General features: G+C 45.6%; 2 protein-coding genes across 2 annotated transcripts in view; both read right to left on the bottom strand.

Moving 5' to 3' along the window:
• The window catches only part of LOC117803067 (protein POLR1D-like), a 43,512-nt gene extending 32,206 nt beyond the window's left edge, over positions 1-11,306 (bottom strand). The window contains exon 1 of the mRNA XM_034665008.1: positions 11,180-11,306. Coding sequence (XP_034520899.1) covers positions 11,180-11,205 — 26 coding nt within the window. The 5' untranslated portion in view covers positions 11,206-11,306. The remainder of the gene's footprint in view (positions 1-11,179) is intronic.
• Positions 9,653-11,312, bottom strand: POLR1D (RNA polymerase I and III subunit D). Its single transcript, XM_034665007.1, has 2 exons — positions 11,180-11,312; positions 9,653-10,230 (listed from the first exon to the last, which is right to left on the bottom strand). Exons 1-2 carry the CDS (start codon positions 11,203-11,205, stop codon positions 9,855-9,857), a joined length of 402 nt encoding a protein of 133 aa, XP_034520898.1. The 5' UTR covers positions 11,206-11,312; the 3' UTR covers positions 9,653-9,854.
• Between the last annotated feature and the right edge of the window lie 2,426 nt (positions 11,313-13,738).

Raw genomic sequence — 13,738 nt, 5'->3', positions numbered from 1 at the left:
GATCCAGGGAGAGAGAGGATATGGAAACTCCACACCCAACCCACATACCTTATACTACCTACCTCTTCATCTAGCTGTTCCTCTGTATCCTTTATAATGGACTGATAAACCTAAGTAAATGTTCCTCTGAGTTCTGCGAGCTGCTCTAGCAAATTGAGTAGGGAGTTGTAGGGGCCTCCAGTTTACAGCCAGCAGGTCAGAAGCACAGGCAATAATGCTGACTCATGATTGGAATTTCAAGTCGGGTGAGGCAAGGGTGCACATTTTGTGGGACCAAGTCCCAAACCAGTGAGACCTGACACTGTCTTCAGGTAGAAAGTGTCGACACTGAACAGTTCATTGCTTGCTGGCCCTGGAAAACACACATTGGAAGGCTTCACGTGCTATCAGGCCATAAGAGACTGAGATTTCTGACAATCTTCCATCTAAGTAAGGGAAAGTCCATTTTCAATGGCAAAATAAAACCTAAGCAACCCTACACAGTTCACCCTATTAGATTTTAGTTTTGGAAATACTACTAATCTGTGAACTCCCTAAACCTGACCATGCAGTAGGCATGTAAGATAGAGCGTGTGCCCGCAGAACCAACAGTGGCTGCCTTGGGGTCAGTTCTCACTAATGTCAGACGCACTCACTTGCCAATTTGGCCTTCCAAATCCAAAGCCTTACCTTCTTAGATGTGTATAAATACCATGACCAGCTCTTTTTAGCTTTGGTGACCTTTATGGACCCACCTATCACCTGGTGGATTGATCCACTTGGTTCCCACTGTGCAGGCTACCCCTTTGGCACTCTATCTTTGCCAGTCCTGTTCATGAGCATCTTTTGCCTAAATGAATTCCTAGGTGTGTCTGTATCCTCCCTGACAGCCCCAAAGCTTACAGGATAGTTATTTTAACCTTCCAAATTAAAATTAAGCTCTTAGAATAGTCAATGAAAAAAATACAGAGTCGATCTTCTATTTATTTGAGAAATATTTTTTGAGCATCCACTATGGGCCAGGGTCTACAGATACAGCAGTGAGCATTCAAACAAAACCTCCACTTGAATATAGGCTCCCTGAGGGCAACAGCTTTGTCCTTGTTTGCCGATAAATACATAACACGATGTCAGCGAGGAGTACTATAAAGAATGAGCAAGTCCGTGGATAGAAAATGACGGTTTGCATGCAGTTGCACAGGCCGTTCTAGAGAAGACGGCTGTGGTTACGCAGCCTCAGGGGTGATCCTAAGGGTCTCCACCTCCTGGTATTCACACCCTGGTATAATCCCACCTTCAGTAGGGGCTGGACTGAATTGATTCACTTCTAACAAACAGCATAGGGCAGACATAAATGACAGATGTCACGTCTGAGATTAAGGTATAAAAAGCCTGTGGCTTCCATCTTGATCACTTGCTCTGGGGGAAGCCAGACACCATGGCAGGAGGCAGCCCCAGGTGAGCGAGCTCGGGAGCAAATCCTGCACCCGTTCCAACCTCGAGACGACTGCAGCCCAGATGACATGCTGATTGCAGCCTGTGAGTCAGATAATTCCAGCTAAGTTCTAACCAGATTCCTGACCCACAGAAACTGTAAGACATGCTGTTTGTTTTCAGCACTAAGTTTTAGGACAATTTGTTATACAGCAATGGATAAGTGATACAGTGGTCAAGGATGTTTCTCTGAGTAAATGACCTTGAAAAGGAACAGGCCATGTGAAGATTTAGGGGAAGAGAGTCTAGGGAAGTCAAGGGCAAGGGCCAAGGCTCTGAAAGGGGAACCAGCTAGGCCGATATAAAGAACTGAGGTGGCCAGTGGGGCAGACAGTCACAGGGGATGATGTGGAAAGACAGGGACCAGTTGGTACAAGCCAGCTTTGAGGTCTCCCATGGATAATGAGACAGAAGCAATACTACGAAGGCCACTATTCTAAACACCACGAATTGGCTTAAACAATAACCAATATAACAATAGTAATAGCTAATATTTGAGGATTTATACTAGGAATTGTGCTAAGTGCTTTATTTCACTCATTCTTCACAATAACCCTATAAAGTTGGTATTTTATAGGTAAGGAAACTGAGGGTCAGAAATGTTAAGACACTCTCCTGTATTTGCAAGTTAGAAAGTAGTACAGCCAAGAATTAAATCAGGCCTCTGACTTCAGGGTCCTATCTCTCACTTGCGTATAGTACTATCTTCAGAAAGAGGCCCTTAGAAAGTAAGTCTCTTTCACCCTTAAAAAAGAGAAAAAAAAAAAAAAAGAAAAAAACTCCAAACCCAGACTGTTGCTTAAGCCAATGGTGCAGTCTCCATCTGCTACATGCTCTAGGAGTCTGATTTTCTTGTGGAATCCTTTTCATAGGATTGGTTGAGGCATTATCTACGATTTTGTTGAGGTTTGACCCAAGTCAGCATATGGTAAACTTAGAAAAACACATGGGCAGCTCTTATTTTTGATATATATTAAAAGTCTTGCATAACAAATATGGAATCTGAGGATTAGTATTATTAGATATAATATCAATATATTCTATTTCATGCAATTTTATGTTTAGCCTGGCTTCCTATCAAAATTCAGATACCTAGCGCCCAAACAGGTGGCCATCTGCTATAGAACTTGCTTTCCTTACTGCTTAACCTTTGTCTTGAAGCTTAGGAAAGATTATGAATGCTCCATCTTAATTTCTTTGTGAAAAGAGGAGAAACACAATCAATTTCTCTTTGATTTTTACCTATATTCTATAAGTAGAAATGCTATTTTAAAATATCTTTCTTGAAAGCAATGGTGGTAGCAGACAGGGGTCCACAAATTTATATTACAGTGCTGCCCTGGGCTAGAGGAAACAAAAATAACAGACATTTTTTTTGTTTTTTGTTTGTTTTAGAGAGAGAGAGACAGCCAGCGAGAGAGGGAACACAAGCATGGGGAGTGGGAGAGGAAGAAGAGGGCTCCCAGTGGAAGAGCGCGACATGGGGCTCGATCCCAGAACTCCAGGATCATACCCTGAGCCGAAGGCAGACGCTTAACGACTGAGCCACCCAGGTGCCCCCCAAAATAACAGGTTTTTTGCTTTCAAGTTTTCATTTGGAAGAAATATGAATGAAACCAGCTTGTTCGACACAATTCATGGTATTACAATAACAGTAACAACTAACATTGATTAAGAGCATACTCTATGGGCCAGATACTGTCCTATGAACTTTGAAAATATTATCCAAATTAATAGTTATAATATCTCTATATGACAAGTATTATTGTTATCTCAATTTTACAGATGAGGAAGCCCAGGCACAAGAGGTCGAACAGCTGGTCCAAGGTCACATAGCTAAAAACTCTACAGCCAATACCAAGACCCAGGCAGTGTGATTCCAACACTGCAACCTCTTAACTCATACACTAAGATATTCAGGATCCCAAGCACATCGATTTCTGCTCCTAAAATATACTTTTCTTGAAAAAACAAAAAACAAAAGAAAAAAGAAAAAAAGGGCCATTAGAATCAACTCCCCTAATACACATACATATGTTAGCCAATCTAAAACTCTTAAAATATCCCACTGTCCCAGTAACTTGGTATTCTTTACTATAATTATTCTTTATGTTATAAATGCATATAAAGATTAAAGATAAATGATATAATTTTAGTCACAGATTAAAAACTACACACACACACACAGTGCTTAAAGTTTATTCCTTTAAAAAGGTTCATAATTTTGCTTTTTCATTGCTGAATAATCTGTTTTTAGAAAATTCTGGGTATAGTTATCACATATCCTTGGTCTCTCTATTTCTCTGCTCAAATGTCACCTTCTCTGAAAGGCCTTCCCTAACTACTCAATCTCTCACCCTTCCTATCCCCATCCTTCTTTTACTTCCCATGTATACCACCTTAAATCACATCATGCATTTATGTAATTTATACATCTGCTGTTAGAAAATAAGCCGCTTGTGGGGCAGTTCCTACTGCCCGAACTGTGCCAGCATATAGTATGTGCTCAGTAATACTTATGGAACGAATATGAATGAATGAAATGTTCCCTTTGAGGGGAGCAACTTGGTTGAGGGCAGACAGCAGCAAGATCAAGATCCAGCTCAGTGTCCTGACGACAATCTTCCCACCTGTAGCCCTGGATTCCCAGCCTTGCTAAAGATGTGAATTCTGGGGTGCCTGGGTGGCTCAGTCATTAAGCGTCTGCCTTTGGCTCAGGTCATGATCCCAGGGCCCTGGGATCGAGCCCTGCATCAGGCTCCTTGCTCAGCGGGAAGCCTGCTTCTTCCTCTCCCACTCCCCCTGCTTGTGTTCCCTCTCTCTCACTATGTCTCTGTCAAATAAATAAAATCTAAAAAAAAAAAAAAAAAAAGATGTGAATTCTGACATGGGTGAGGGAGGAAGGAGGGTGGTTGCATGCAAGGACATCTAGAAGCAAGGACAAGTTAGGGAGGAGAGATCTCGGTAAATCCTGCCATATGGGTTTTGGTTGGGAGGGAGTCGTGGTAGAAGAACAAAGGGGTAAAAGACATGGCTATGGGGCCATTTTCAAACCTTCTTTTACCTTTATGCCTACACAGAATCTGTCTCCAAGTATTGAGCAGTTTTTGTGTATCCATCCCCCATCTCCGTTCCTACACTTATGCCCTCCTTACATTACACCTGGACTGTTAGAAATGCCGCCTAACACACTGCTGTCTTGCAATGTTTCCCTCCACTTACCCATTCTGCACAGGCAAGGGATAAAAAAAAGAAATTAAAAACTTTGGGGCATTCCCTAGCTCAGGAATCTTTACTGGCTCCTTTACACTGGGAAAGAGAAAACGATTTATCCTGGAATACTGTATTTATTTTACAAGTCTGTCAACTTCAGTACTCAACAAGTTACCAGAAGGCAGACTGTGCCCATCTTATTTGCTCTCTACAGTGCCTAGGACAGTGGCTGGCAGAGTAGGGGCTCATGGAACAATCCTTGTTTCACATGCATCTCTCACCCATCCTGGTCTGTGTTTAGCACATGACACTTACTCAACACTGTATATTAGGGCACTTTATCATAAATACGATTCGTTTTCTTTTTCACGTGTATAACTGTTGTCTGCCCTCTCCAAAACTGCGTAAGGCTTTTTCTGACAGACCCACGTTGTTATCTCTTCCACTTCTTAGGGCTGTGCCCCTACTAGGTTCTCATTTGCTGTACAGAGATCCAATAATCTAGGTACGGAAAGAAGTCATTAAAAAATTGCAGACCACACAGCACCAAGAATTTATATAAAGTTTCAAAAAGAGAAGAATAAAAACAAAAACAGAAACCCAAGAATCTGAGGACAAAAGGGCTGGATTTGGAGTCTTTATAAGTATTTCAAAGCAGACTGGTGGATCTGGGTATACTTCCTAGAAGCCCAGTCTGAGGGATATTACAAAGATGGTCTCTGGCTTTAGATTTTGCTAACCAAAAAGATGACTTTTGTCTAGTGATCTGGGACTATCTACAATCTTGTTTCAAGGGAACAAAAAGAAGGATGAGGAACGGTGTGCCATAGAACTCGATATACNGGATATTACAAAGATGGTCTCTGGCTTTAGATTTTGCTAACCAAAAAGATGACTTTTGTCTAGTGATCTGGGGACTATCTACAATCTTGTTTCAAGGGAACAAAAAGAAGGGTGAGGAACGGTGTGCCATAGAACTCGATATACTTATTTTTTTTAAAGATTATTTATTTATTTATTTGACAGAGAGAGACAGCCAGCGAGAGAGGGAACACAAGCAGGGGGAGTGGGAGAGGAAGAAGCAGGCTCCCAGCATGGAGCCTGATGTGGGGCTCGATCCCAGGACCCCGGTCTCAGGCCCTGAGCCGAAGGCAGACGCCCAACAACTGCNGGCTCCCAGCATGGAGCCTGATGTGGGGCTCGATCCCAGGACCCCGGGATCAGGCCCTGAGCCGAAGGCAGACGCCCAACGACTGTGCCACCCAGGCGCCCCTGATATACTTATTTCTTGAGATGCAAGACACTCTTTGGTCAGGATGGTACTAAATGGTCCACTTTTTGTGTAGACACTATTTTTCTTTTAAATCACTACAGAGATTTTGTAGGCACCTGTGTGTTATACCAACTAATTAGAGCACTTACGTGTTACAGCTATATGCAATTTATAAATAATTAGTTTGCAAAGTGCTTTGAAAATAGAAAGTGCTGCACAAGTACTCAAATTAGTAAATATTAAAAGCCTTTGGTATATAATCATTTTATTTAATGATTGGCTCTTTAAAAGGCACAGTGTTTTACAGCTGAACAAGATTTCCGATTTTACATCAATATTAGTTTATTTAGAGTGAAAAGCTATTAGAGGGCAAATCGGAGGTACTGATCGAGTTATTTTTTCACAGTTTACATAAATACATTTGACTCATATTTATGTCCCTCACCCTTTTATAATCCAATTCAGTCTTCCCTCAGGTTCCACAGACTTTATACAGATTCCCTCCATTCATACCTGACTCTTGGTTATCTTGCTTGCCCTGCAAGCAAGTTTTTTCAGTTTTTTCCTTCCCCCCATCTGCTTTCTGAAGTTGTATGAACCTGTGATTTTATGGCCACCCTAAACAGATTCAAGCCAGCAAGCCACATTATCAGCGATGATAAATCCTCTTACAAGCAATGAAGCCATGAGCTGTGGCGGTAGTCACCAATTGGTGCATTTCCCACAGGTACTGCTATTAATTACTTCCGTCTACTATTACCATCCTACACCTCTATGTCCACTAATTACACTTCACTTTCATCTCCTGAAGGTCTTGGTTCAGAGGTATTAAACCTCATTTAAATAATCCTATTGGCCTTCCCTACAGGAATACTGGGAGGCAAAATTTTAGATGAGGCAAAGAAATTTTTGATCCTTTCCCACCTAACCCTTCAAGGTCTTCCTTACATCTTCAAGTGCTAATTTCCTTGCAATGACACTGGCTTTCCAGAATCTCTTTCAAATTACTCTAGAACACTCNAATTACACTTCACTTTCATCTCCTGAAGGTCTTGGTTCAGAGGTATTAAACCTCATTTAAATAATCCTATTGGCCTTCCCTACAGGAATACTGGGAGGCAAAATTTTAGATGAGGCAAAGAAATTTTTGATCCTTTCCCACCTAACCCTTCAAGGTCTTCCTTACATCTTCAAGTGCTAATTTCCTTGCAATGACACTGGCTTTCCAGAATCTCTTTCAAATTACTCTAGAACACTCCCTATCCTGGCACTATGACTTTGCCCTTTCCTCATCCCTACTCCCACTAACATTTAGCTCTGTATTTTCTTGATTGGAAAACCCAAACTAAGCCCTTTTTCTATACAATGAGTGCTAAAGTTTAGCCTTCTCAGGCACTAAACTAATATGCCCAGTGTCTAAAAACCTCCTTGTTAATGCCAATCAACACTTTTCTGTCCTCATGTGTCTTATTCAACATCATTTTTCCCTCTCTGAAAGCACTGGCTTCCACAACTCTACTTTCTACTTTTGTACCCAACCTTTAATGCTCTTGCCCAGGGCTTGGTCTTGGGCCTACTTCTTTTATCACACTTGTTTTTATGGATTTACATCATCCTGATGGCAAGAACTCACGAAATTTCTCTGTAGCTTAGATGTTTTTCATGGCCTCTGACTCACGTATCCACTGTCTACCACATTCAAAATGGAACTTTTGATTCCAGTTACCTTTTCCATTTTCCAACCTATTTTCCCCCTTAGGCTTCCCATTTCAGTACTTTGGCCCCAAACCTAAGTGGGAGTCATGTGTCCTCACGTTTCACATCCAATTCCTGAGGTCTACTCATTCTGTACCAATTCAGTTCTAAAACATATTTCAAATCAACTTCCTTTTGTCCATCACTAGCTTGCTGCCCTTCCAGGCCAACGACACTCTTACAGTTCCTCTTNCCAATTCAGTTCTAAAACATATTTCAAATCAACTTCCTTTTGTCCATCACTAGCTTGCTGCCCTTCCAGGCCGACACTCTTACAGTTCCTCTCGGTAATTCATCCCTACACTGTACTCAAAGTATTTAGATGTCATTCCCACCATATTTAATATCCGAACCCCTTACCACCCCAATTCTTCCCACTGAATCCATAGCCTAGGCCCTTCTCTTTGCTTACCATGCTACATAAGCAAATCTTTCAAGATCTATAATTCCACAGACCATGTTTTCTGCTTTAAGACCTTAGCATGGCTATTCCGCCAAAACACGTTCTCCTTTTTGTAGTTAGCTCCTTCTCTTCCTGTAATCTTTGGAAGAGCTTCCCTGACTTCCATACCAAAAGCTGATTTCCCTATCATGTTTTCTATCTTGACCCTATATTTGTTTTCATAGAATTACAACTTTCAAAAAAAAAAAAAATTCACTCCTATTATAATGTATGCTCTATGAGAACAAGACCTATGTCTCATCCAATACTGTTCCATCCCAAGGCCTGGTATATACCAGGTGCTCAATAAATACAGAAATATTATTTATCCAAAGAAGATGAGTGCAGGAAATGTAGGTTCTATGGCAGACTAGTAGAGGTCTGATTGGAGTGAATAAAAGGTTACATGCCATAACTATCAACATGGATTTAGCTAGTATTTTCTAATTGTCTATTACCTATGAGGTATTGTGCTGCAAGTCAGTATAGTGGGTAGACAATATAAGCACCAACAATAGCATAGTAAATCCAAGACCAGTAAACACAGGAGTAAAATGAAAGCACATACAAATGCCCAAACTAGGCTAGGGTCTGACCTGCAAGTTTTTACCTACCCTAGGGCAGACCTGAGTAAGGTGTGCCAGGAATATAGCACAGCAAAGACAAAGGCCCCAAAGCACAGAGTGCTGGGGGTGGGATGCTCAGGTTCAAAGGTTGACAAGAGATTTAGGGTGAATGAGAGCCAAATTAGGGTAGGACAGATATGAGACAAGGTTGATGAGACTAATAGGACAGCTCAGAAGTGGTTCACTAATATTTTAAGTTTTCAAAAAAAAAAAAATCGTTTTCCCAACATGGGAATATCCTCCTCCCCATCCTTATTGTAACCCTGGGCTATACTTAGATACCCACGTTAAGGAGTGAAGATGTTACCTGGTCATGCCAGTGTTCTCCTTTTATAATATAAACTCTCTTGACCTACTTAGGTCCCTTCTGGCAAAATATTTTATTAGTGTCTCGAAATTAAAGCAGTAAACTAGCATCTATCCTATAATATGCTACCACATGGAGATGGAGCTAGATCCTACCTAACTCTCCTGTGAAACCAGATTTCTCACAATTCTTTCAAATAATTCCCCACCCTTGCCCAACCTACCAGTCATAGCAAAAGATGCAATTCTCTCATGATTTACTAAAGAGTACCTAGCAAGAAGCTAAATCCTCCTCCCACTTCCACCTTTCTTTCTTTCTCTTTCTTTTTTAAACCAACCACAGTCTATCTGGGGTCACGCTCTATTGTACCTCTCCCTCGCCCCTAATCACAGCCACGAATGCATAGTCTTTTGAATTCCCTTGATCAAAGCCCTTGTCTAGGCCTCTAATTTTCTCCTAGCTTTCTTACTTTCACTGTTGGCTCAATTAAAAGAAAAAAAAACCAAACAAAAAACCCCCTGAAATAGTCAATCTTTCAGATGAAGCAACAGAAACCACTCAAATTAGTTTAAATAAAAGAGGGAATTTATTAGATGAGTACAAAGGTTCTTGCGGGGATTCCAACAGCTGTAATGGGTCATAGCTAGAAGCACGCCTTTCTGAAGGACAGATCGTGTTGTAATCACAAACTTCTACTTCTGGGTTTTGCAAGATCACGAAGAGAATATCCTAGAGGATAGTCCTCCTCGTATAGTGCATAAGGGACTAGAATGTGGATTCATTTCTGCTTGCTTTTTGATCCTTATATTCCTTTATGCTGGCCTCAAACTTGTCAAGCACATGTTGGCAGACATTCATGAGCTCATTCAAGCCTCTCTGAAATGGCTCAACAGCTGGAAGAGCACCCCGAGTCTGAATGCGTAAATTAATTTTGCTTTCTGAAGGATGGGTTGTAGTGTAACCACAAAATTCCACTTCCGGGTTCTTCATGATCATGTAACGAAGAGAATTTCCTAGGGTATGGTCCTCCTCGTGCAATACAAATGTCACACAGTGTCTATCTGTTCCAGCTGCCTGGACCATTTCCAGGGCTGTCTTCCTCTCGCCTTCAGCCATTGAGGTCTTCAATCCAGATATTTTTCTACACACATATTTTTTATAAAAATGAGATCATACTGAATATGGTTTTGTAACTAGCTTTTTTTTCATTTACTATATCACAGTTGCAACATATTACTCTAATGCACTCCAATTACATAGAATTATTTGTATTAGCCCCTTATTTTCCTGCCTCCACATATTCTATTAATAAATATTTAATTATTGCCTCTGGTTTCTCCCTACTCCATTTGACAGTCCACATGACCACAAGGGGACAAACTTAAATGCTTGCTAAAATATACTTTTGGTAGGATGACAAGAAAGGGATAGTATTAGAATAGGGTGGGCTCTGCTGGAGAATGAAAGGGTATGTAAAGGCATACAAAAACACAGGTCTTCTTAAAAATTAGGACTGCAGATTATCATCGTGCAGGCCCCACTATGGTTTCTATTCGCAGAAGATAAACTAGAATGGAAATTCTGAGAAGTGTCAATCAAGCAGGAGGGAGAAAGAACTGGGCGCACAGAGCAGTGGCTTTATTAGCAGTCTACACAGAGGAGTAAGTTGGGCCACAGTTACAGGGGCTTAGGCCTGACAGAACGCACCAATACCAGCACTCGGCGAACGGAGGCCTGGTGCGTGGTCTTACGTTAGTTTTATTTACTCTCGTTGTTCTAACTCGGGTGGGCAGTTTAGGGACTTAACTCCGGCCTCATAACTTGTGCTCCCTCCAGGACACCTAGTTGTACGGAGCGCCTGTACTCAAACACATCCATGTGTCCTCCCCTCCCTTCCCAGCCGGGGCCCCTCTCCCCGCTAAGGCGCCCACATCTCTCTCCTTCCCTGTCCTCCCAGCCAGGCCCTAGGTGTCGGGCCGCGCCGCGGAGGCCCGATCGGCCACCTGTCCCTCGGCCACCCGCTCCCGGCGCAGGGCGCGGCCTGCTCCTCCCGCCCGCCCCCACCGCCCGCCCGCCTCCTCGGCCGTTACCTCTCCAGCTCCTGGTCCTCTTCCATCGCGGGGACGGCTTCCGGGATCCTCAGGTGGTGCTGGCGGATCGGAGGCGCTAACCCATATCGCGAAACGTGCAGGCGAAGCAGGAAGGAAGGAACGACGGACGGAAGGAGCAGAGGACGGAAGGAGGGAGGAGGAGCCGCAGCGGCGCAGCGAGGCCCAGCCGCTGGGCGGGGCGTGTACGTTCCGCCCGGAGGCCCCGCCCACAGGCCCGGCTCTCGGCGCGAGGAGGGTGGTAGCCAGGCTGGACTTGCTCACCTGGGGCTCCCGCAGCCGGTCCGCCCGCTGACCTAGCGGGGACAGGTGGGGTCAGTCTCCTTTCCCACCTAAAGGCCAAGACCCGTCTGTGGGCCCTTGGGTTCAGCCCTTGGCACCTTCCACCTGGTGACGGCGAAGGGGGCGGGGCCTTACCTGCCGCCACCAAGTCACCTTCCTTCTTAGGGCGGAATGAGGCCTGTTTCAGACTTGCTGCTTGACCGTGGGGCACGGTGTTACTCCCTGGCGGGACCCCAAGCCTGGCGGGGGTGGGTGGTGGTGTTCAGGGGACGACAGGTTTAAACTACACCTTGATGAATTTCACAACAGAAAAGGATGAATTTAAGATTGTATTTGTGTCCCCTGGGACCTTGCAGCGGCACACCTCAAATGGGTCAAAATAAGCCGTCGTTTTTATCTTCGTGGGGAGGAGCGAGAGTTTGGAAGGAAACTGCTCTTCTCCCCCCTGCCCCCCGTCCTTTCCTAGAATCTTTTTTACACCTGTAATACTAACCCGCCCCCCCCCCCCCCCCCCCCCCACCACCCGGACTCGCTCCCCGCCCTCCTTTTTCCTTCGTACCTCTCCTCTCTCCGTCCTCTCAGGCGTTCTTCGCGAAAAACCCCTTCTCCCTTCCTCAATCTCCTGCTCCCCTCGCCCTTCTCAGCCGGGTCAATCTCTGTCCCTCGCACCTTGCCCCAGAGTCCTCTCGCCCCAACACACCTATATTTCTACTTTCCTGCGCCACCTGTTCTCTTACCCCCAACCCGATTCCCCTAGATGTTCACTGCCTCCCCAGCTGTTCCACTCTCCTTGCGGCGGTCGGCGGTCCGCGGCGAGGGCAGATGCACTTCTTGAGCGTGTCTTCTGCAGAGGGGAATCAGGCGGGCGGCGGGAACAGCAGAGATCGGGTGGGGGAGGGCAGCCGGCGAGGGGCGGAGTGGGCTCACTCTAACCCAGGAGTGACGGCCCCGGCCTGGCCCTCCCCCTGAGCTCTCGGATAGGTGGAGCCGCTCTCTGGCCCGCCTCTTTCCCGCCCTGTGCTGCAGCCGGTTGGCCCAGGTGCGTGTCGGGTTGGGCTACTCGGCCCCGGCGCTCGCCCCCGGGAAGGCAGCAGGGGCGGTTGAGAAGTGAAGTCTTGGCCAGAGTTTGCTTCTTGCCAGGAAATCCGCGGTGGTGGCAGCGGCGGCGGTTCCCCGCGGAGCGGAGGCCGGCTGGCTCCCCGCTCCCTCAGCGGGCCGCGGAGAGCGGACCTGGCGTTGGGCTGCGGCACCGGGAGCCGGTGTGCGCCCTGGGCGGCCGCGCTTTCCCAGTGAGTAACTTTGCCCTGCCCGCCTGGCCCCGCGCCCTATCGCGGGTCCCGGGCAGCCGCCTCAGGTGCGGGCGTCGGCGGGGTGTGGGGCAGCGCCGCGCCGGGGGAGGCGGCCGACCTCCGCCGCTCTGTTCCTCGCTCGCCCGGGCTGTGGGGCACGTAGACCCGGACCCGTCGTGGGGCTGGCGGCTCTGATCCGGGGAGGGAGGGACGGGCTGTACTGAGCCCGGCGCCCGCCGGCGGCCAGGCGCCTGGGAGAGGCGGGAGGCCCCCGGCTGTTACCATTTGGTGGTTCGGGCCACAGTGTTGCTGCTCTTTTGCGTCGTTTGCTTTTACCAGGAGGGGAGAGGTGGGGATGAGTTTCTTATTTCCTGCGTGTGTGTTGTAAATGAGAGTGGCACTAGCTGCCTGACATCGGATCTTGTTCTCCAGGAAAGGAATAGGGAGATACCTACCGTCCCAGCCTGTTGCCTAAGAATTCTCACCTTTCCCTTGAGGCTGAAGAGGTGGGAGATCTCACGTCGGGGGCGGGGGGTAATTTCAAAATACGGATCTCGATTTGGAAGCACTTGCCCACAAAGCACCATTCAGGAAAGACCTCACTCGCCTTCAAAGCTTTATGCAGTATGTTTCAGATAAGGACTTTTGACATAGGTAGTGTTTCTTCTGATGTTTCCGTTTGCAATTAAAGTTAGGAATCAAGACGTCCTTATCTACCAGGAGCTACAGTACACTGAGGCATGGGCTTAACTGTATAGATGTTTTTCTTTAAATCCCAGAAACCAGAAACGAAGTTGAGTGTAAAGCAGTGGCAGGAAGAAACAGTTGCGAGCTCTGGTTTATAGGAACTGCCTTCACTTTAAGAATTTCACGTTCTTGCAGCAGTAGTATTTATTTGTCAATTGGCTTTCCTCCCAGGACAGATTTTGATTTTTTTTTTTCCTCTTGCATGTAGTGTGACGCAGAGCTG

Source organism: Ailuropoda melanoleuca, chromosome 7, assembly GCF_002007445.2.
Source record: "Ailuropoda melanoleuca isolate Jingjing chromosome 7, ASM200744v2, whole genome shotgun sequence".
Taxonomy (NCBI): Eukaryota; Metazoa; Chordata; class Mammalia; order Carnivora; family Ursidae; genus Ailuropoda; species Ailuropoda melanoleuca.
The sequence above is the reverse complement of the archived record's forward strand: the minus strand, read 5'-3'. Positions and strand labels throughout refer to the sequence as shown.